Genomic DNA, 25,017 nt, shown 5'->3' with positions numbered 1-25,017 from the left:
CCTGTCTTGGGGAGCACTAGGCTCCTAAAGACTTCCGAAGTCCCCTGCGGCGGGGTAAACAAACGGAGGAGCTGCTGCTGCACCGAGGGCACCGGGAGAGGAGCGGGGAGGGTCATTAGGACTCAGAGCCCTCCCTCTCCTTAGGTAAGTATCTGGCTGATTTTTCTTTTATCAATTCCCCCTGACTTTAAGGGCCCATTCACACTAGAGCGTTTTGCCGGCGATTTCAGCAAAACGCTCAAGCGCTAGCGCTTTTTAAAGCGCTAGTGCAATAAGACAAGACAAGACAAATAACATTTATATTGCGCTTTTCTCCTTGCGGACTCAAAGCGCCAGAGCAGAGCAGAGCAATAATACTCTATGGGCCCGTTCTCACTTGGGCAATTTGCATTAATTGTTGGTGATTAATGGAAATCGTCAAACGCAAACGTGTAGCCTGCACCATTTTCAGGCGATTTCCCGGCGATCGCGTTTCAGTGCTATAGAAGCCCTAAAAGCGATCGCAAAATAAAAAAATTGCTGCAGTGTCCAGTGATTTTTCCACGTTAATCGCGGAAAAATCACTCCCGCAAAACGCTGGCAGTAATCGCCAGCGTTTTGCGCTTTAAGGTGTGAATGGGGCCTAAAGTTGTAGAACATGTACATAGTTACATAGTTATTTTGGTTGAAAAAAGACATACGTCCATCGAGTTCAACAAGTACAAAGTACAACTCCAGCCCGTCCCCCACATACCCCTGCTGATCCAGAGGAAGGTACACCACCAGCCTGCACCCTCACATATCCCTGCTGATCCAGAGGAGGGTACAACACCAGCCTGCACCCTCACATATCCCTGCTGATCCAGAGGAGGGTACAACACCAGCCTGCACCCTCACATATCCCTGCTGATCCAGAGGAAGGCACAACACCAGCCTGCACCCTCACATATCCCTGCTTATCCAGAGGAAGGCACAACACCAGCCTGCACCCTCACATATCCCTGCTGATCCAGAGGAAGGCACAACACTAGCCTGCACCCTCACATATCCCTGCTGATCCAGAGGAAGGCACAACACCAGCCTGCTCCCTCACATATCCCTGCTGATCCAGAGGAAGGCACAACACCAGCCTGCACCCTCACATATCCCTGCTGATCCAGAGGAAGGCACAACACCAGCCTGCTCCCTCACCTATCCCTGCTGATCCAGAGGAAGGTACAACACCAGCCTGCTCCCTCACATATCCCTGCTGATCCAGAGGAAGGCACAACACCAGCCTGCTCCCTCACATATCCCTGCTGATCCAGAGGAAGGCACAACACCAGCCTGCTCCCTCATATGTCCCTGCTGATCCAGAGGAAGGCACAACACCAGCCTGCACCCTCACATATCCCTGCTGATCCAGAGGAAGGCACAACACCAGCCTGTTCCCTCACATATCCCTGCTGATCCAGAGGAAGGCACAACACCAGCCTGTTCCCTCACATATCCCTGCTGATCCAGAGGAAGGTACAACACCAGCCTGCTCCCTCACATATCCCTGCTGATCCAGAGGAAGGTACAACTCCAGCCTGCACCCTCACATATCCCTGCTGATCCAGAGGAAGGCACACCACCAGCCTGCACCCTCACATATCCCTGCTGATCCAGAGGAAGGCACAACACCAGCCTACACCCTCACATATCCCTGCTGATCCAGAGGAAGACACAACACCAGCCTGCTCCCTCATATATCCCTGCTGATCCAGAGGAAGGCACACCACCAGCCTGCACCCTCACATATCCCTGCTGATCCAGAGGAAGGCACAACACCAGCCTACACCCTCACATATCCCTGCTGATCCAGAGGAAGACACAACACCAGCCTGCACCCTCACATATCCCTGCTGATCCAGAGGAAGGCACACCACCAGCCTGCACCCTCACATATCCCTGCTGATCCAGAGGAAGGCACAACACCAGCCTGCTCCCTCACATATCCCTGCTGATCCAGAGGAAGGCACAACACCAACCTGCACCCTCACATATCCCTGCTGATCCAGAGGAAGGCACACCACCAACCTGCACCCTCACATATCCCTGCTGATCCAGAGGAAGGCACAACACCAGCCTGCTCCCTCACATATCCCTGCTGATCCAGAGGAAGGCACAACACCAGCCTGCTCCCTCACATATCCCTGCTGATCCAGAGAAAGGCACCACACCAGCCTGCACCATCACATATCCCTGCTGATCCAGAGGAAGGCACAACGCCAGCCTGCACCCTCACATATCCCTGCTGATCCAGAGGAAGGTACAACACCAGCCTGCGCCCTCACATATCCCTGCTGATCCAGAGGAAGGTACAACACCAGCCTGCACCCTCACATATCCCTGCTGATCCAGAGGAAGGCACCACACCAGCCTGCACCATCACATATCCCTGCTGATCCAGAGGAAGGTACAACACCAGTCTGCTCCCTCACATATCCCTGCTGATCCAGAGGAAGGCACAACACCAGCCTGCACCCTCACATATCCCTGCTGATCCAGAGGAAGGCACACCACCAACCTGCACCCTCACATATCCCTGCTGATCCAGAGGAAGGCACAGCACCAGCCTGCACCCTCACATATCCCTGCTGATCCAGAGGAAGGCACAACACCAGCCTGCTCCCTCACATATCCCTGCTGATCCAGAGGAAGGCACACCACCAACCTGCACCCTCACATATCCCTGCTGATCCAGAGGAAGGCACAACACCAGCCTGCACCCTCACATATCCCTGCTGATCCAGAGGAAGGTACACCACCAGCCTGCACCCTCACATATCCCTGCTGATCCAGAGGAAGGCACAACACCAGCCTGCTCCCTCACATATCCCTGCTGATCCAGAGGAAGGCACAACACCAGCCTGCACCCTCACATATCCCTGCTGATCCAGAGGAAGGCACAACACTAGCCTGCACCCTCACATATCCCTGCTGATCCAGAGGAAGGCACAACACCAGCCTGCTCCCTCACATATCCCTGCTGATCCAGAGGAAGGCACAACACCAGCCTGCTCCCTCACATATCCCTGCTGATCCAGAGGAAGGCACAACACCAGCCTGCTCCCTCATATGTCCCTGCTGATCCAGAGGAAGGCACAACACCAGCCTGCACCCTCACATATCCCTGCTGATCCAGAGGAAGGCACAACACCAGCCTGTTCCCTCACATATCCCTGCTGATCCAGAGGAAGGCACAACACCAGCCTGTTCCCTCACATATCCCTGCTGATCCAGAGGAAGGTACAACACCAGCCTGCTCCCTCACATATCCCTGCTGATCCAGAGGAAGGTACAACTCCAGCCTGCACCCTCACATATCCCTGCTGATCCAGAGGAAGGCACACCACCAGCCTGCACCCTCACATATCCCTGCTGATCCAGAGGAAGGCACAACACCAGCCTACACCCTCACATATCCCTGCTGATCCAGAGGAAGACACAACACCAGCCTGCTCCCTCATATATCCCTGCTGATCCAGAGGAAGGCACACCACCAGCCTGCACCCTCACATATCCCTGCTGATCCAGAGGAAGGCACAACACCAGCCTGCTCCCTCACATATCCCTGCTGATCCAGAGGAAGGCACAACACCAACCTGCACCCTCACATATCCCTGCTGATCCAGAGGAAGGCACACCACCAACCTGCACCCTCACATATCCCTGCTGATCCAGAGGAAGGCACAACACCAGCCTGCTCCCTCACATATCCCTGCTGATCCAGAGGAAGGCACAACACCAGCCTGCTCCCTCACATATCCCTGCTGATCCAGAGAAAGGCACCACACCAGCCTGCACCATCACATATCCCTGCTGATCCAGAGGAAGGCACAACGCCAGCCTGCACCCTCACATATCCCTGCTGATCCAGAGGAAGGTACAACACCAGCCTGCGCCCTCACATATCCCTGCTGATCCAGAGGAAGGTACAACACCAGCCTGCACCCTCACATATCCCTGCTGATCCAGAGGAAGGCACCACACCAGCCTGCACCATCACATATCCCTGCTGATCCAGAGGAAGGTACAACACCAGTCTGCTCCCTCACATATCCCTGCTGATCCAGAGGAAGGCACAACACCAGCCTGCACCCTCACATATCCCTGCTGATCCAGAGGAAGGCACACCACCAACCTGCACCCTCACATATCCCTGCTGATCCAGAGGAAGGCACAGCACCAGCCTGCACCCTCACATATCCCTGCTGATCCAGAGGAAGGCACAACACCAGCCTGCTCCCTCACATATCCCTGCTGATCCAGAGGAAGGCACACCACCAACCTGCACCCTCACATATCCCTGCTGATCCAGAGGAAGGCACAACACCAGCCTGCACCCTCACATATCCCTGCTGATCCAGAGGAAGGTACACCACCAGCCTGCACCCTCACATATCCCTGCTGATCCAGAGGAAGGCACAACACCAGCCTGCTCCCTCACATATCCCTGCTGATCCAGAGGAAGGTACAACTCCAGCCTGCTCCCTCACATATCCCTGCTGATCCAGAGGAAGGTACAACTCCAGCCTGCTCCCTCACATATCCCTGCTGATCCAGAGGAAGGCACACCACCAACCTGCACCCTCACATATCCCTGCTGATCCAGAGGAAGGCACAACACCAGCCTGCACCCTCACATATCCCTGCTGATCCAGAGGAAGGTACACCACCAGCCTGCACCCTCACATATCCCTGCTGATCCAGAGGAAGGCACAACACCAGCCTGCTCCCTCACATATCCCTGCTGATCCAGAGGAAGGCACAACACCAGCCTGCTCCCTCACATATCCCTGCTGATCCAGAGGAAGGTACAACACCAGCCTGCTCCCTCACATATCCCTGCTGATCCAGAGGAAGGCACAACACCAGGCTGCACCCTCACATATCCCTGCTGATCCAGAGGAAGGTACAACACCAGCCTGCTCCCTCTCATATCCCTGCTGATCCAGAGGAAGGCACAACACCAGCCTGCACCCTCACATATCCCTGCTGATCCAGAGGAAGGCACAACACCAGCCTTACCCTCACATATCCCTGCTGATCCAGAGGAAGGTACACCACCAGCCTGCACCCTCACATATCCCTGCTGATCCAGAGGAAGGCACAACACCAGCCTGCTCCCTCACATATCCCTGCTGATCCAGAGGAAGGCACAACACCAGCCTGCTCCCTCACATATCCCTGCTGATCCAGAGGAAGGCACAACACCAGCCTGCTCCCTCACATATCCCTGCTGATCCAGAGGAAGGCACAACACCAGCCTGCTCCCTCACATATCCCTGCTGATCCAGAGGAAGGCACAACACCAGCCTGCTCCCTCACATATCCCTGCTGATCCAGAGGAAGGCACAACACCAGCCTGCTCCCTCACATATCCCTGCTGATCCAGAGGAAGGCACAACACCAGCCTGCTCCCTCACATATCCCTGTTGATCCAGAGGAAGGCGAAAAAACCCTTACAAGGCATGGTCCAATTAGCCCCTAAAGGGAAAAATTCCTTCCCGACTCCAACCTAGCTTAGTTTTCATCTGCCCCTTCCTCTGCCACTTCCTGCAGCACAGATTACTCGAGTTGCACGTTCTCATCGTGTCCGACAGCTCTGACTGTGCTGTGGAGCCTAGGGCCCTATATACTAAACACAAGGTGTACGTACCCCTCCGGGAACATTAGTTGGGCTAGAGGGTGCTTAGCATTGTCACAGGCAATATATATATTTAGTAAGCTTAAGGCTGCATTTCCACTTGTGCGGTGCAAAAATTCGCATGGGTGGCGATGTATGCGAATTTAACCATGGCAGTGCTGGTGTGCTTTTCCATTGTTTCTATGCGAATTCGCATGAAAAATTTGCATACCCAAACCTCATGCGAATTTCCTATTAAATACATTGTATGCTATTCGCGTACGCAGTATGCGACTTCTGATGGCTCTGCCATGCGAATTTTTTCTGCACAGAAAAACGCAAAGGAATCCTGACAAGTGGAAACAGTCCCATTCACTTGTATTGCTATGCGAATTTGCATGCGAAAAACGCATGCGAATTCGCGATAGTGGAAATGGGCCCTTAGGATTAAGGCTGCATTTCCACTTGTGCGGTGCGAATCGCCGCGGTAAAAATTCGCATGCGGATGCGAATCTCGCATGCGGGTGTATGCGAATTTTTATGCGAAGTCGCATGCGAATTCGCATGGATGACGATGTATGCGAATTTAACCATGGCAGTGCTGGTGTGCTTTTTCCATTGTTTCTATGCGAATTCGCATGAAAATTCGCATACCCAAACCGCATGCAAATTTCCTATTAAATGCAGTGTATGCGATTCGCATAGCGGTATGCGAATTCTGATGGCTCTGCCATCCGAATTTTTTCTGCACAGAAAAACGCACAGGGCTCGTTCCCACTGTTGCGACGCGATTTCGGCCGCATTCCGACGCTTGTAAAAACGCATGCGGATGCGTTTCCACATGCGTTTTTACCCGCGATTTCGCCTGCGATTTCGCATGGCAGGGTGCCATGCGAAATTAACCATGACACTGCCAGGGCTAAATAAAATTGAAAAAGGTGCGAAATCGCACGCGAAATCGCGGGTAAAAACGCATGTAACAAACGCATGCGTTTTTACTATTAAATACATTAGCGGCGATTCGCACGGATTCCCGACGCAGGCGAAATCGTTGGCTCTTTTGTGCGTTTTTTTCACGCTGAAAAAAACGCACCTCAACAACGCTACAGTGGAAACAGGCCCATCCACTTGTATTACATGTGCGGATCTGCATGCGTTGGACGCATGCAGATTCGCGATAGTGGAAACGAGCCCACAGGAATCCTGACAAGTGGAAACAGTCCCATTCACTTGTATTGCTATGCGAATTTGCATGCGAAAAACGCATGCGAATTCGCGATAGTGGAAATGGGCCCTAAAAGATGCTGAATCAAATGTAAACAAAGCTGAAGTAGTATTTATAGGAATGGAAAGTTTACCAAGTATATATGCACAATATTGACAAACACCCAACACACATACAGCATATGTGTCATGGGGTACTTGAGAGGATACCCCAAATAGGGGTTACTTGCCCAACACAGTTGTTAATATCGGGGTACACGCTGAAATAATGTTGAGAAAAGCTGCTGTAGAGTATCAAACCTGAGGGCCTGTTTCCACTTGTGCGGTAAAAATTTGCATGCGGATGCGAATTTCGCATGCGGTTATATGCAAATTTTCATGCGTTCGCATATGATTTTGCATGGATGACGATGTATGCGAATTTAACCATGGCACTGCCTGTGTGGTTTTCCATTGAGTCCATGTGAAATCGTATGCAAATTTGCATGAAAATTCACATACCAATACCGCATGCGAATTCCCTATTAAATACATTGGCCTCGATTCATAAAAGTGCTGACGGTAAGGTAAACTCGAGCGGGTAAACACCGCTGTCAGTATTTCAGCCTTCAGGGTGGTAATTCATAAAAATGTTTCTAGTTGCGATAGGAGTGCGGAGATATTCCGCTGTAGGCTGTCGGTAGGCTGTCGGGAGACATGCGGAAACAGGGGAAGCAGGCGGAATCCCTCCGTGCGGTGTTCTCTCTGCAGCTGCTTGGGAAGTCTGTCCCATTCACTGCACTGTATTCCGCACGCTTCTCGCCACATCAGAGGTAGCGGTAATACCCGTCCGCATACCGCTACCTCTAATCTTTATGAATTGACATTTGTTACTTTTGCTATGATAATCACCGCGCAAGGCGGTGATTTATCACTCTGCTCGCGAATGTCGGCTTTTCATGCGGAAAAAGCCTTTATGAATACAGATTTTGCTGTGTGGTCGGTAAAGTGAGCTGTTTTCAGCATTTCCGCATGCGGGAATGCTTTATGAATCGAGGCCATTGTATGCGATTCGCATAGCGGTATGCGGTATGTGAATTCTGATGGCTCTGCCGTGAAGTGGAAACAGTCCCATTCACTTGTATTGTCTATGCGAATCTGCATGCAGCAAACACATGCGAATTCGCGATGGTGGAAACGGACCCTCATGCTGGGAATACACGGTTTGTTTTTTGCCGCTCGATTCAGCTCTCAATTCTCTTATCTTCCGCTCATTTTTCTTATCTTTTTCCATTCACTTCTATCAGAAATCGAGCAGCCAAAGAATGGAAAGGGAGATCGGACATGTGGGAAATTATCTATCGAACCATCTAATCAGCTCAAAATCGAACCATGTTTTCCCAGCAAAAGTGAGACTCTGTAGTGTACAAAATCTCAATGAGGGCCCTTTTTCACTAGCACGATTTCGTTTGCTGAATTGCAAAAGTGCAAATCACTAGCGATTTTAAAATCGCTAGGGCTTGCTAAATAACATAGGAATCGCAGTAGGTTATTTCCACTACGGCAATTTGATTTTTACACAAACGCGATTGTGCAGCGCAGCGATTATTGCCACGATTTTGCTATGCCCTGCAGTGCATAGCAAAATCGCAAACGCTATCGCTGGGGAAAAATAAGGATTTTGCTGAATCGCCATCGCTAGCGTTTAGCGCTAACTCTAGCGAATGCAAGTGGAAAAGGGCCCTGAATCTTCGCAGAGCACCAAATCTCTGTAGAATACTGAATCTCTGTGACTACATGTAGAACATCAAATCTCAGAGGCTCTCTATAGACAACCAAATCTCAGTCAATCTCTGTAGCGTACCACATCTCAGTGAAGTTGTTTTTTTTTGTTTTTTTACAATATACATTGTAAAATCTTTCCTCTCCCTGAATTACATTCTGGACATCTTAAGTCCTGTCAGGTGCAGCTCTGCGGAAAGTTTGTTTCTGAGAGTTCCAAAGCCAGTAGAAAATATACCTGGTCTCCCCAAATGCTCTTGGAGGAGAATTCTGCATAGCTAAATGACATAAGCTAAATATCACTGGGAGGACAGGGAGACCTAACAATATACAGCAAGATATAGATACAGAAATCGTTTCTAATGCTGAAACCAGGACAACGACTATAAAAGTGGGTATCTTGAATAATGTACTGCATTCTACTACATGTCACTACAGGGCCTCTTTAACTTGTGATTGTAAGGATACATACACACACGCAGCGATTGTCACCTGATGCCATCAGGACTTGATCCTTCATGAGACAACCTGGGGGTCAAGTGCTGTACAGACATCTCGACCAGGTATAGGGAGGGGGGCGGCATAGTGGAGCTGGTTCCGGTGGAAAGAGGGGTAAGGAGGTTAAAAATGTGCTCAGAGGTCATTGTCGTTTAAAGGATACCCGAAGAGACAAGTGACATGATGAGATAGACATGGGTATGTACAGTGCCTAGCACACAAATAACTAGGCTGTGTTCCTTTTTTTCTTTCTCTGCCTGAAAGAGTTAAATATCAGGTATGTAAGTGGCTGACTCAGTCCTGACTCTGACAGGAAGTGACTACAGTGTGACCCTCACTGATAAGAAATTCCAACTATAAAACACTTTCCTAGCAGAAAATGGCTTCTGAGAGCAGGAAAGAGATAAAAAGCATCAATAGTTCATAGATTTTAGCTCTGGCATACTTCAATGAATGTGTCATTGAGCAAAAACAATAAGACAGTTAAAATCGTAAAAAGTAAACTTAAACATAAAATAAAACTGTGGAATATCTTAAAAAGTCATTTTTAGGAGAGGGAAGATAGATACAACCGTTTATTTCATTAGTTTATTTTTGCTTCGGGTGTCCTTTAAAGATCAGATATTCCGGATCGTTGAATGAGCTCGAGGACACCGATTTCCACGCTGGAGTCTCGATTTGTTTATAGTGAGTATCGCGTGTGTATACAGCTGAATCGTTATGTAAGTCTATAGAGCTTCTTACACGTAATGATCTGCTGAGGCAGCACAGCGCAGAGTAATTACATCGATGTACACATTTCCTCGGTGGAGAGAGACATTGGAGCCGTAATTAGGGATTAATCCATTAATACGCTACAAATCAGCTGTGGAATGAAGTGTGCGGGGGTGGCGGGTTGTGTGTGCTACACCCGGGGCTCAGAAACCATTATGTGCTGCGACATGTCTCCGCTGGAGCCACCAATACATGCCCAGACGTCACCTGTGGCAGCACTCCGCCTGCAGGATGTCACACGGCTCTCAGCGTATCCCGATCGGTTATCTCTGCCCCCCCCCCCAGCGACGCCAACACACAGCGGAAATACACTTATTAGTAATTGTATCTGTGGAACTAATCCTGAACAGAACTTTCCTGGCAAATTCTTACTTTCGATTTCAAGGACAACTGAAGTGAGAGAGATCTGGAGGCTGCCATGTTTATTTCCTTTTAAGCAATATCAGTTGCCTGGCAGCCCTGCTGATCCTCTGCCTCTAATACTATTAGCCATAGCCCCTGAACAAGCATGCAGCAGATCAGGTGTTTCCGACATTAAACTCAGATCTGACAAGACTAGCTGCATGCTTGTTTCTGGTGTGATTCAGATACTACTGCAGAGAAATAGACCAGCAGGGCTGCCAGGCAACTGGTATTGTTTAAAAGGAAATAAATATGGTAGCCTCCGTATACCTCTTACTTCAGTTTCCCTTTAAGCAATACCAGTTGCCTGGCTATCCTGCTGAACCTGTGCCTCTAATACTTTCAGCCATAGCCCTGAACAAGCATGCAGCAGATCAGGTTTTCTGACATTATCGTCAGATCAGACAAGATTAGCGGCATGCTTGTTTCTGGTGTTATTCAGGCACTACTGCAGCCAAATCGACGTTTGAACTTTTATGCACTAAAACCTCATCTCCCTTCTCCCGGAAAGATTACAGGCTTTTGGCTTCTATTTACTTTTCAAGTAACCAGACTGAATTCTGCAGGCTGTTCTAAACGTTATTTTGCATAGATACAGTGGGATGCGAATGTTTGGGCAACCTTGTTAATCGTGATGATTTTCCTGTATAAATCGTTGGTTGTTACGATAAAAAATGTCAGATAAATATATCATATAGGAGACACACACAGTGATATTTGAGAAGTTAATTGGATTTACAGAAAGTGTGCAATAATTGTTTAAAAAAAATTAGGCAGGTGCATACATTTGAAAAAGAAATGAAATCAATATTTAGTAGATCCTCCTTTTGCAGAAATTTCAGCTTCTAAACGCTTCCTGTAGGTTCCAATGAGAGTCTGGATTCTGGCTGAAGGTATTTTGTACTATTCCTCTTTACAAAACATCTCTAGTTCATTCAGGTTTGAGCCAAGTATAAGCCGAGTGTTTGAGCCCAAAAAAGTGGCCCAAAAGTGGGAGGTCTCGGCTTATACTCGAGTCACTAGCCTTTGACTACCCCCCTCCCCCTCCCCCCCCCCCCCCCCCACTAGATTGCCACCCTTCCCTAGTTCAAAAAGAATGCATACAGAATGGATTTTAAGAGCTGTGCTGTGCGCTGCGGTCACCCGTCCCTCTTCCCGCTACCCTTCCGCCGAGCTGAGCAATATACTCTGCTTTAGGCTGCCCCGGGCCACCCACCCGCCATACGCACAGAAGTGCGGTCACCCCCGAGTCTCTCTTTTCCAGTTACCCTTCCCCAGAGCGGAGCGATATACATTGTTTTCGCCTCTCCCCGGGCCACCCACCTGGCATATTTAGAGACGCACACACAGTGTTTACTCACTCATCCACGCCACCTGCCGCAATCTCGTATGTATGACGTCCCGCAGTGGCGCATGTAATAAGAGGCATCACTGCAGGACGTCATAGATACGGGACCACGGCAGGCAGCGTGGACGGGTGAGTGAATGCTCTGCGGTGCACAATATGCCAGGTGGGTGGCCCAGGGACAGCCGAAATCAATGTATATCGCTCCGCTCTGGGTAGGAGTGGCGGGGAAAGAGACTCGGGGGTCACCATGCTGCTGTACATATGTTGGCTGGGTGAGTGGGTGGGTGGTCTGGGGCAGCATAAAGTACAGTATATTGCTCCGCTCTCAGGAAGGGTAGCGGGGAGAGAGGGGTGACCACGGCGCATTACTCTACAAATCCATTCTGCATTCATTCTTTCCAAACTAGGGAAGGGTGGCAATCTATTAATGTAAGCCAGAGGATATGGACATCAGATGTAGAGTGTTGTATTGTGACAGTTGCATGTCATGTCTATTCCTCCATACCCTCTACCATTCTGCAATGAGCTGGGCTGCTACCGTTGAAATATCTGTTAGCTTAGAGCATTGTGTCAGGGAACTCAGATTTCCATTTTATTTGTATACACGCCAATTCTGCAAAGGATACGAACACCTCAAACACCTCAAATTAGAGAAGCAATTGAAGTGTAACCACCCGTCATGTAGCTGAAGCTGCCACATTCAGGATGCTATATGACTGACTGATATCTTGTATTTATGCATTTTATATTAGGCATAGTAGTCTTGAATGATTCTCCCCAAGTCTGTGGTGAACGCTCTGCTGTTGTGGCATTTCCTACACCCCGGCTTATACTCGGGTCAAACCTTTTTTCCTGTTTTTTTAAAGGAAAAGTTAGGGGGTCGGCTTATACTCAAGTATATACGGTATATTCAGGTCTGGGGACTGAGATGGCCATTGCAAACATTGTACTTGTTCCTCTGCATGAATGCCTTAGTGGATTTTGAGCAGTGTTTAGGGTTGTTGTCTTGTTTGAAAGATCCAGCCCCGGCGCAGCTTCAGCTTTGTCACTGATTACTGGACATTGGTCTCCAGAATCTGCTGATACTCTGGGGAATCCATGCATCCCTCAAGTTTGACAAGATTCCCAGTCCCTGCACTGGCCCCACAGCCCCACAGCATGATGGAACCACCACCATATATTACTGTAGGTAGCAGGTGTTTTTCTTGGAATGCTGTGTTGTTTTTCCTCCATGCATAATGCCCCTTCTTATGCCCAATTAACTCAATATTAGTTTCATCAGTCCACAGCACCTTATTACAAAATGAAGCTGGCTTGTCCAAATGTGCTTTAGCATATCTCAAACGGCTCTGTTTGTGCTGTGGGTGGAGAAAAGGCTTCCTCTGCATACAGCATCTCCTTGTGTAAAGTGCGCTGAATGGTTGAACGATGCACAATGACTCCATATGCAGCAAGATGATGTTGTAGGTCTTTGGTGCTGGTCTGTGGGTTGACTGACTGTTCTCACCATTCATCACTTCTGTCTATCCGAGATTTTTCTTGGTCTGCCACTTCAAGCCTTAACTTGAACTGAGCCTGTGGTCTTCCATTTCCTTGATATGTTTCTAACTGTGGAAACAGACAGTTGAAATCTCTGAGACAGCTTTCTGTATCCTTCCCGTAATCCATGATGGTGAACAATCTTTGTCTTCAGGTCATTTGAGAGTTGTTTTGAAACCCCCATGTTGCTACTCTTGAGAGTAAATTAACAGAAGAGGGAAACTTACTAATGACCCCCTTAAATACTCTTTCTCATAATTGGATTCACCTGTGTATGTAGCTCAGGGGTCACTGAGCTTACCAAACTAATTTGAGTTCCAATTAGTTCTAAAGTTTTGGAATCAATAAAATGACAACAGTGCCCACATTTATGCACCTGCCTAATTTTATTTAACCAGCTGAGCGGTCTGGACGAGCTCAGCTCGTCCAACACCGCCAGCGGCTGCCGCTCAGGCCCTGCTGGGCCGATTTTAATGAAATAAAAAGCAGCACACGCAGCCGGCACTTTGCCAGCCGCGTGTGCTGCCTGATCGCCGCCGCTCTGCGGCGATTCGCCGCGAGCAGCGGCGAAAGAGGGCCCCCCTAGCCGCCTGAGCCCTGCGCAGCCGGAACAAAAAGTTCCGGCCAGCGCTAAGGGCTGGATCGGAGGCGGCTGACGTCAGGACGTCGGCTGACGTCGATGACGTCACTCCGCTCGTCGCTATGGCGACGATATAAGCAAAACAAGGAAGGCCGCTCATTGCGGCCTTCCTTGTTTATTATGGGCGCCGGAGGCGATCGGAAGAACGCCTCCGGAGCGCCCTCTAGTGGGCTTTCATGCAGCCAACTTTCAGTTGGCTGCATGAAATAGTTTTTTTTTTATTTAAAAAAAACCCTCCCGCAGCCACCCTGGCGATTTAATCAGAACGCCAGGGTGGTTAAACAATTATTGCACACTTTCTGTGATTCCAATAAACTTAATTTCACTTCTCAAATATCACTGTGTGTGTCTCCTATGGGATATAGGATATACTTAACTGACTTTTTTTACTGTAAAAACCAACGATTTATACAGGAAAATCATGACGATTAACAAGGTTGCCCAAACTTTCGCATCCCACCGTAACAACTCGTTTTTTTAACTCTTGCTGTACTGGAAAACAGACAGGGATTTTAGGTAATTTCTTAGTAGGGCTAGTACTATAGGTGTATATGTTTATCTCATCATGTCACTACAAGTGTGCATTATACTCGCATCACATACAGATATAGTAGCCGTGGTCAGCCATGCCGTTTGCATCTCACCTGCATTATGGAGGGCACGGTGGCCAATGCCAGGCTGCTCCTCCTGGTCCCCGTGTGGCGCCTCGGTGCCGCCTTCTTCTTCTTTCTCTCCATTCTCTGCTCACTGACATCACCCGCTGCGCTCGGCGTTGCTTGGCGCCGCACCAGGCTCTGGATGGACAGAGTGATCAGTGAGCACAGGACATACATAGTATCAGTGCCAGTCTGCAATGATCACTGATTCTTCAATGCCAGGGTGGAGGAGGGGGGGCATTCATATTCTGGTGCCAGCGCGGGGCAGCCGGTCTCATGCCAGCTGCTGGATGTATAGTCTGGAGACGTGACGAGACAGAAGCTGTGGAGATATCACAGGACACACATGACCCACATTCTGCCCCCACCCATAACCACAGGCAGGAGAGCCGATAACAGGGCAGCGATTAGACGGAACGCTATATCCTGATTAATCTATAGCTCTTTCCCATGATCCTCAGCATGCAGCAGGATAATACGGAACCTTTCCCGCCAGGACGCCATCTGTCCGCCTCTAAGAGGATTGTGGCCTCATTGTGACAAGAGAAATTTACTCCTCACACTTCAAAATCTGACCTGTCAGCTGCAGCGTACGCTGTCCGCATGACGTCACGCTAAACCCGGGCGGATCGCTATATAAATGATCTAATATAAATAATTTACACCCCCCTCCCCGAAAAAACTTTTCCTGCATTTCCCAGAGGATTGTGGGGCATATTTTGCGACATGAGCGCTTCATCAGAGTCCAATACATTAAAAAAGCATTTCAAACGTTTATAGCGTTAGACTTGGTTCACACTTGTAGTAAAAACGTATCCGTGAGTCCGTTTTTGGCCCGGATCAAAAATGGAGCCACAGATACCAGTGTTAAAAATAGCAGTCGTCTTCATTCATAAAAAAACAAAAACACGGATCCGGCTATGTTCACCCGGCTCCGTTTCCAAAACCTGAACGGACGGTCCGGATTTGCAACATTTTGACGGATTCCGGATACACGGAGGGGTAGAGAAAATCAATGAGAAAACGGATCCCCCTCTACACAGGCAGCTTTGGACACAGAAACGGATCCGTTTTGCTGCGTCCTAGCCTGTGGGTGGGGAGGACGCCGCCATGCTGGAGGGGGTAGCAGCCAGAACGGGGGTGACAGCGGGGAGGGGGGGTCTCATCTCCCCTCCCCCCTCACCTGGGTCCCTCGTCCCTGCTTTCCCTCCAGCTAGTTTCAATAATTAAAATCATTTAAAATTAATGTAATGTAGCAAGCAGCGAACGAGGAACTTACTTCCTTGCAGGGGCGTAGCAATAGGGGGTGCAGCGGTAGCGACCGCATCGGGGCCCTTGGGCCAGAGGGGCCCCGAAGGGCCCTCCCTCAACTACAGTATTAGTTCTCTATTGGTCCTGTGCTCATAATAATCACTTCTATATATACATTGAGTAGTGGTAAACATTAACAAGCTCTTCCCCATCCCCTTCTTGCACCTCTGACACTGTAGTTGCCATTGGCAGGTTTTGGTGCGCCGTATCAATTGTTATTTATAGAGTGCCTGGGGGGCCCCATTGTAAAACTCGCATCGGGGCCCACTGCTCCTTAGCTACGCCACTGCTTCCTTGCATCCAGGGGCGTAACAATAGGGAATGCAGCCACTACACCTGCGGGGGGGCCGTTCAGGGCCTTTTAGGGGGCTGGAGGGGTCGCAGAATGAGCGGAGAGCTTGATAGGGAGGGCGGGTGGTCCCCCCTCACCTCGGGCTCTCCCCTCTGCGCTCCCCTCCAGCTTCAACAAGTGTGTGTGCAGGCAGCGGGCAGCAGGCAAATACACATACCTTCCTGCAGTCCACCGTGGATGTTCCTCTCTCTAGCGTCTGACACTACTTCCTGTATAAACAGGAAGTAGCGTCAGACACTAGAGCAAGGAGCATCCACGCCGGGACCCTTTTCTTTGCGTCCGTGTATGGGCGTGATCATATTACGCACCTGCCTGCAGAGGCGGGACAAGGTCCTTCAGCACCCAAGGCTGAGACACCAAAGTGCGCCCCTCCATCCCTCCCACCCCAGCCGTCACACACTGATTGCTATTAGACTAATATGTGCCCCAGGGCCCCCAACCTCCCCAACACCTTAATATCTAGTTATCTGGCTTGCAGTCACTGCCATGTATCCCCTTTTCTTATTTATTTCTGCTTCAAACACAATTGGGAATGACAGCTGAATGAATTGTGCGCCCCCTCCTACACTGCTCCCTGAGGCTGGAGCCTCTTCAGCCTCTGCCTCGGCCCGGCCCTGCCTGCCTGCACAGTAGCAGACAGTCATGCACAAGTGGCTTCATGCTACTCTGTGGGCTTGGTCCATATATAGCATCATACTGGCCATACTGCGCAGTACGCATACGCAAAGGGTCCCGGCAAACTTCTGTGGATCATCCAGACACTTCCCTCTACTGAAGTAACTATTATAATTGTTTTCCCACAGGTTTGCTTTAAAGAGACACTGAAGTGAAAAAAAATGATGATATAATGATTTGTATGTGTAGTACAGCTAAGAAATAAAGCATTAGGAGCAGCTACCTAAGTCTAATATTGTTTCCAGTACAGGAAGAGTTATGAAACTCCAGTTGTTATCTATGCAAAAGAGACACTGAGTTCCACCACCTTCAAAGTGGTAGAGAGCTCTGTCTTCTGAAGCTTGTTATCTCAGCTGTCTGTCACTGTATTTATGTACTTTTTCTCTGCAGAGGACAGGTCAAAAGTTCACTAGCCTGCTCTGTAAAATCATTTAGAATGATGAGTAGTGTGTAAACTGCAAATATTAGAGAATTATATATTGCTATAAAAAAACACTATATAACTGATATATATATATTTTCTTTGCTACTAATGTTCTAGTAATTATCCGTACTAAACAACCAATTCATTATATCATCATTTTTTTTTTGCTCCAGTGTCTCTTTAAGACCAGGACCACACAAAATGCTTTTTGAAGACAATGCACACTTTCAGGAAGAATATCGCAGTTTAATGTCCGGTATACACCATGCAATTTCCCGTCAGATCGACAGTCGAATCGATAATTTCTGTAAGGTCCGATCTGATTTCCGATTTCATTTCTGAGCAATTTTATATAGAGGTGATTGGAAAATCGATCAGAAAAAAAAGTTCGGAAATCAGATCGGATCTGCTGAAAATTATCGATTTGGCTGTCAATTTGATGGGAAATGGTGTGTACTAGGCATTGCAACTGTTCCCACGAGAGTAGAGAATGGACATTTTTATGTCCGTTCTCCACTCATTGATAAGCAGAGAGTGATTGGCTCCTATGTTATACCGCGCTACAAATCCGCGGTATCCGTGGCAGTAAACGAACCATACTTCTGTGCGGTCCTATTCAGGCGGATGCAATCCCCAATATGGCCTATGGGGGAGCGCATCTGCCACGGGCTCCAGACGCATCACTGCGGACCATCAGAGCGGACACTACACTGCCCCCACTCCTGGAAGCAGGTGCAGAGACTGGCATCAAGACTGATACGAGGGATGGAAGGTCTCACTTACCAGGAAAGGTTAGATAAACTGGGTTTATTTCGTCTAGAGAAAAGACGCCTTAGAGGAGATCTAATTAACATGTAAAAAAACATCAGAGGGCAATATAATAGCTTGGCGGATGAGCTTTTTGTCCCTAGGCCTTCTCAAAGGACTAGAGGACATGATCTGCGCATGGAGGAAAAACGTTTCAGCCATTTATTTAGGAAAGGGTTCTTTACAGTAAGAGTGATTAAGATGTGGAATGCATTGCCACAGGAAGTCGTTATGGCAAACTCTATACCTGCATTTAAAGGGGGCTTAGATGCTTTCCTTGCGTTGAAAGACATCCATGGCTACAATTACTAGGTAATGCCTAATGATGTTGATCCAGGGATTTTATCTGATTGCCATCTGGAGTCGGGAAGGAATATTTCCCTTTTGGGGCTAATTGCAGCGCTGGGTCCCTGGTTCGAATTCCAGCCAGGGCACTATCTGCAAAGAGTTTGTATGTTCTCTCCGTGTCTGCGTGGGTTTCCTCCGGGCACTTCGGTTTCCTCCCACATTCCAAAAACATACAGATAAGTGAATTGGTTCCCTCTAAAAATTGGCCCTAGACTACAGCACTTACACTACATAATATAGACATATGGCAATGGTAGGGATTAGATTGTGAGCTCCTTTGTGGGACAGTTAGTGACAAGATATATATATATATACACTGTACAGCGCTGCGTAATATGTCGGTGCTATATAAATACTAATAATAATACTAATAATAATAATTGGACCATGCCTTGTAAGGGTTTTTCGCCTACCTCTGGATCAGCAGGGATATGTGAGGCACGGACTGGTGTTGTACTTTATTTTCTGGCGGAACTCAAATGACTATGTAACTATGTGACTTTCATTCCAAACATTGCAAATATTCTACGTTATTTTAAAGAAAACCTGTAACGAAGAAAACCTCCCCTGGGGGGTACTCACCTCGGGTGGGGGAAGCTTCCAGATCCTATTGAGGCTTCCCCCGTCCTCCTCTGTCCCGCGGCGGCGGCGAAAAAACTCTCTGAACAGCAGGGATGTAAATATTTACCTTCCCGGCTCCAGGGCAGGCGCAGTATCGGCTCTCCGCTCGGAGATAGGCGGAAATAGGCAATCGCTGTCAGCTCGCTCTACTGCGCAGGCACAAGTCTCCTGCACCCGAGTAGTAAAGCGGACTATTTCCACCTATCTCCGTGCTGAGAGCCTCAACAGCGCCCCCGCTGGAGCCGGGAAGGTACATAAATCAGTGCTTGTTAGGCTTGTCAGGGGGAGGATTCCGGGACACTCTGGGGGAGCCAGCGCTGGACTGCCTGCAGCTACAGGGGAGGGGGAAGCATCATTGGGACCCTGAGGCTTCCCTACTGAGGTAAGTACCCCCCAGGGGATTTTTTTTTGGTTACAGGTTCTCTTAAAAAAGATCTATAATTCCTAAAACTCAGGAGAAAAAGCGTATTGCATATCCCCCCCTTCCCCCCCCCCCCCCCCCCCCGCATGTCAAAACTACGAAACTGGAGTGACTTTGGAACAAAAGAAGCAAAGCAGCTGTGGTCAGTTTTACCGCATTGGCCCGAGTGGCACATCCCAGATAAACGATTGTTCAATTCACAGCGTTGTCCAGGACGATCCAACATCCAGACTTGTAGTTATGATAGAGGAGGCACTAGAGATGTTACAATCTGTGGGAGGGACCAGGAAGTGCAAGTGATAAAATTACCTCCAAGGGGGGAGTCATGCAAAAGCCATGAACAGAATTATTAGCAATGGTATTCCAACCACTCAGGTCAGCGCCTGTACTGTGAGGCCAGAGGGGGTCACTAATCACATATACTATTAGACCCTGAACTATAAGCTTCCTGGCTCAAAAAGCCAACAGATACACACATACAATTTTGGTTGTCCAATCACTGATCAATTTCGGTGTATGGGCCAACAGATTTGCGAATACAAAGAACATATTGTGTAGGTAAGCTCTCATACTACTTGATTGTGGTAAGATTGGCCAATAAAACTGAAGAGGTTTGGTGCCTACACACATCCAATTTTGATTGGACAAGGATTGGACAATTTAACCTCCTCCATGTAATATGAGGGTAACGTTAGTAGTAAATATCAGATATTCTACTTGTGGATATCTCCGGCACCCTTGTAACATATTCACATTTTGTTTCCACAACATCCAAACTTGTCTGTGATGACTCATCAGATGGGTATTCGATTACCGTGTGTGACTGTGATGTCACTAGCACTGCGTAACACCTTATGGGGAAACTGCCATGGCCTCCTTGGTATCGTCTCATGGAATATCTCGCATTGCCTCATCGCCGTGACAGAAGACGGTTTCCCCAAGTCATCATCTTCCTCTTATCTATTAATAAATGCTCCACAGATGCGGGCGGGGTCGCTGAGGCATGGAGCGTCACGCAGCAACATGTATGACACATACAGGGAACAAGGACACCCGGAATGTCTGCCTCATTTGTCACTGACTGTGTATTACTTCTCAGTATTCGTGGGAAGCAGTGGCGTAGCTAAGGAGCAGTGGGCCCCGATGCGAGTTTTACAATGGGGCCCCCCAGGCACTCTATAAATAACAATTGATACGGCGCACCAAAACCTGCCAATGGCAACTACAGTGTCAGAGGTGCAAGAAGGGGATGGGGAAGAGCTTGTTAATGTTTACCACTACTCAATGTATATATAGAAGTGATTATTATGAGCACAGGACCAATAGAGAACTAATACTGTAGTTGAGGGAGGGCCCTTCGGGGCCCCTCTGGCCCAAGGGCCCCGATGCGGTCGCTACCGCTGCACCCCCTATTGCTACGCCCCTGGTGGGAAGGCGATCTGCTGCGTGCAATCATTGCTGTATGTCTGCCACATCTCTCACTGACTTTCTATTACTTCTCGTCATTCGTGGGAAGGCGATCTGCTGCGTGCAATCATTGCTGTATGTCTGCCACATCTCTCACTGACTTTCTATTACTTCTCGTCATTCGTGGGAAGGCGATCTGCTGCGTGCAATCATTGCTGTATGTCTGCCACATCTCTCACTGACTTTCTTTTTCTTGTCGGCATTCGTGGGAAGGCGATCTGCTGTGTGCAATCATTGCTGTATGTCTGCCACATCTCTCACTGGCTTTCTATTACTTCTCTGTGATCTGCTACCTGCAATCATTGCTGTCAGCATCTGACAATTTCTTCTTATTTATCTGCTGCATCATTACAGGTGGTTGTTCCAGATTTAAGTACTGCACAAAACTCTAATCAGTCATTGTCAGTCTCTGCACCAGAGGTGTTTTGTCCCACAGCAATCACACCATTATTACTATGCAAGCGCCATTATCTAGCGCTGTACATTAATTCCGGTACAAACAGCACACCGGCTGGACTGGGTAATGTATTGTCAAATAGTAGTAAGTAGGCATAGTTTCAATATGGACTCAAAGAAAAATGTAAGTGAAATGTAATGTGGGCAGTAACTTACCTGGGAATTCTTCCAGATCTCTGAAGTCCTCGCGGTCCCTCAACGCCATTCCGCATTGCTCCGTTTTACAGTTGCCCGCCTCCAAACACGGCATGTGCAGCTCTCTCCCCTTGCAGGGACGTAACTACTACATCCCTTCCCGCTGTGAACACCCGCTAGCTACCCCCCCCCCCCCCCGCTTGTTATCGCCGCCAATCGTTACACGGGAGATGAATTAATGGAAACGCAATTCCCATTCATTAATCTCTGTCCCCGCATGAATGAACGCCGGCAACAAAGAGATGCCGCAATCATTTGTTTACATTCAATGGAACCCATGTGTGCATTACTTCCTATTTAGCATACTATAGACGCAATATGAAGTAATGCGCGAGGACATCTTGTGGCTAAATAGTAAAATTACACCTACACACATTTAATTTAAAAAACACCCCACAAATTCATTTTACAGTACCTCCCACACTATCCCATAATTATTTATTATTATTTATTTTAAAAAAAAATTACAATAAAAAAAAAAATTACATAAATGTGAGAATCTGCTCAGCTGCCTGTGCAGACAGGCAGCGTTTTGATCACTGTTCACGTCTGCATTCTGCAGGTCTCTTTAAGGGCTAGAACCCACAAGGGCGTTTTTATTGGCATTTAGGGAGCGCTTGAAAGCGCTAGCGTTTTTCGAAAACGCCGTGCTAATGTTATTCTATGTGTTAAAATCCACAGGAGCGTTTGCGCTTTCCAAAAGCGCAAACGCAGGGCATGCAGCATTTTCTGAGCGCTTGCGCTTCAATGTAAAGTATACAAGCGCTGTGTAAACGCTGTGAAAGCGCTATGCATAGCGTTTGGTGTGCGTTTTTACTGGGCGGAAAATACCCAGAAGGCTTATTTATTCCCCACAATTCTCACAGGCAAGCTTCCTGTTGATGTCGTTCTGGCTGAACGGAAGTGTGACAGAGCTGCAGGCTGTGTGTAGCGACCATTACATGCCACAATGCCAAGGAAGAAGTGGTTTTCCACCGAGGATGTCATAGCAAAAGTGCAGCCGCATGATGTCTTGTATACCAAGACAAACAAAGACCACAAACTGAACCAGCTAGCTAACCAAATCTGGTCCAACATTACCAAAGAACTGTTTGAGGAGGCTGGTTTGACTTGGAATAATCTTTCACCCAAGCTTCAGGATACTAAAAGTGAGTACCTTTTTGTTTAGTAGATAGATCAAACTGTGTATATATATCTATATATATATATAGAGAGAGAGAGAGAGACATACATACATACATGCAATCGATTGATGATGTTTCATTGTCTGAAACCCTGGAGGAGGTATATAGTATGTAACATCATACATCGATACTGCTTGTGACATACATGTTTCCATGTCTGCAACAAAACAAAAGGCTGTGTAAGGTATGAAAAAAACTTTAATTACAGAAAATGAAAGTAATATGAAGCAAACTGCTCTTTTGGTATAATTGAAACCCCAGAAGCGACAACATTATAATGTTTCCACACAGCGAATTTAAATATAAAGTGAGCTGTTCACGGAGGGTGGTAGCAGATATTGTGCCTCTTCTAGTGGATGCTGTTGGTGCTTCCAGTGGAGGTGGTGGAACATCTTCATCCACATTGATGCCCTCTTTGTCCCTGACAAAGTTATGGAGGACACATGCAGCCTTCACAATTGTTACAGCATTTGCAGTGTCCATCATCATGCTGGTGTGGAAGATACACCACTTATTAGCCATTATGCCAAAGGCACACTCCACCACTTTTCTTGCCTTACTCAGGCGAACATTAAAAACAGTCCTTTGAGGGTTCAAACTGCGCTGTGGGAAAGGCCTCATCATGTGGTTAGACAGGGCAAAAGCCTCATCCCCAATAAAGACCAGTGGCCTATCTGGTCCATTTGTGTGTGGCCAGGGGCGAGGAGGAGGGAGGTTGATGTTGCCTTCTTGCAATTTCACACCAAAACGGCTGTGCTGGAATATGCCGGAGTCACTGCTGCTTCCTTGCGCACCCACATCCACATAGCTGAATCTGTAGTTGGCATCAGCTACTGCTAGCAGCACAATCGAGAAGTATTTCTTGTAGTTGAAATACTTACTGCCAGTATTTGGAGGCATGACAATTCGGATGTGTTTGCCATCCACAGCACCCACACAATTAGGGAAATTGGTTTTCACCCAAAAGTCCTGACAAATCTTTTCCCAATCTGCCATATCAGGGAACTTCAGAAATTCAGGTTGCAAATTCTCCCAAATTATGCTGCATGTGTCCAAAACAATTCGCCGAATAGTTGTCCTTCCAAGTCGAAACTGATAGTGTAAAGACACATATGTATGGCCAGTAGCAAGAAACCTGTGAAAAGAAAACATATATTAATAGTGTTTGTGTTTATTTGTCCCTAGTACAACAAGTGAAAACAAGATGGAAGTCCATTAAGGACAACTTTCGAAGGGAACTCCTTGAAGAAAAGAAAGAGAGCAGAAGTGGTTCAGCTGCCTCAAATCGAACCAAATACAGCTACACTACGGAACTTGCCTTCTTAAGACCCAGTATGGATTTGGATGAGTAAGTAATCTATCGTTTGTGTCCAATAGTGGTCGCCTACATTAGACATCTGTATATCCCAACACACACATATGTGAAGACATGTAATGTTAAAACGTCAAATCCTTATCTAACTTTCTACTTCTATAGGACACAAGATAACATTCCTGCAGAACCTGTGGTCCCAATTGTGGATGATGATGCCGAAGAAGGACTTGATAACAGTACTTTATCGCTATTAAGCACATCTGACACACCCAGTGATGACACGTCTAATACTAGTAGTGTTAATGTGTTGTCTCCGGTGCAGCCAACTACCTCCACAACCAAAACTACAACAACCAAAGTAACTGCAAGAGGAAGGCGACAAGGTGGTGGAGGGAGATCTCAAAGTTCTTTTGAAAGTGGTGTGTTAAATTCAATGGCTATCATTCATAAAGCATTCCCGCATGCGGAAATGCGTAATACCGCTGACTTTACCGACCACCGAGCAAGTTGTGTATTCATAAAGCCTCTTTCCGTATGCGGAGCTGACATTCCCGTGCAGAGTGACAACGTACCGCCTTGTGCAGTGTGGATACGCAGGTATCCAGAAAAAGTTGCAAAATGCTCATTCATAAACATTTCCGCATAGCGGTATGCGGAAGGGGATTACCGATCCCCTGGCTGTAGCGGGAAGCTTGCGGAGTCCTTGTAAGTGAATGGGACGGACCTCCCACACAGCAGCAGAGAGAACACCGCATGGAGGGACTCGGCCAGCTTTTCTGTTTCCGCATGCCTACCGCCCGCCTGCCGACACCATTCTCCAGAAAACCTCCGCACTGCTACCGCCCCAGGCACAAAGTTTATGAATGACCACCCAGAAGGCACAACTACCGACGGCGGTATTCTCCCGCACGGGTTCCCCTTACCGACAGCCTGTTCATGAATGATAGCCAATGCAGGAAGCTGTAGG

The 25,017-nt window shown here is 48.1% G+C and overlaps 2 protein-coding genes across 3 annotated transcripts in view; one reads left to right on the top strand and one right to left on the bottom strand.

Moving 5' to 3' along the window:
* Positions 1–14,852, bottom strand: part of KIFC3 (kinesin family member C3) — a 123,886-nt gene extending 109,034 nt beyond the window's left edge. The window contains exon 1 of one of the 2 annotated variants that reach the window (XM_068261148.1): positions 14,463–14,852. In XM_068261148.1, the coding sequence (XP_068117249.1) occupies positions 14,463–14,651 (189 nt within the window). In that variant the 5' untranslated portion in view covers positions 14,652–14,852. The remainder of the gene's footprint in view (positions 1–14,462) is intronic. The other variant, XM_068261153.1, reaches the window with a different exon arrangement.
* Positions 14,853–22,500: 7,648 nt separating this feature from the next.
* On the top strand, positions 22,501–24,696 carry LOC137538629 (uncharacterized). Its single transcript, XM_068260902.1, has 3 exons — positions 22,501–22,699; positions 23,921–24,083; positions 24,213–24,696. The coding sequence occupies exons 1-3, from the start codon at positions 22,501–22,503 to the stop codon at positions 24,694–24,696; spliced, it is 846 nt and encodes a 281-aa protein (XP_068117003.1).
* The last annotated feature ends 321 nt before the right edge of the window (positions 24,697–25,017 follow it).

Source organism: Hyperolius riggenbachi, chromosome 11 (assembly GCF_040937935.1).
Source record: "Hyperolius riggenbachi isolate aHypRig1 chromosome 11, aHypRig1.pri, whole genome shotgun sequence".
NCBI classification, from domain to species: domain Eukaryota; kingdom Metazoa; phylum Chordata; class Amphibia; order Anura; family Hyperoliidae; genus Hyperolius; species Hyperolius riggenbachi.
The sequence above is the reverse complement of the archived record's forward strand: the minus strand, read 5'-3'. Positions and strand labels throughout refer to the sequence as shown.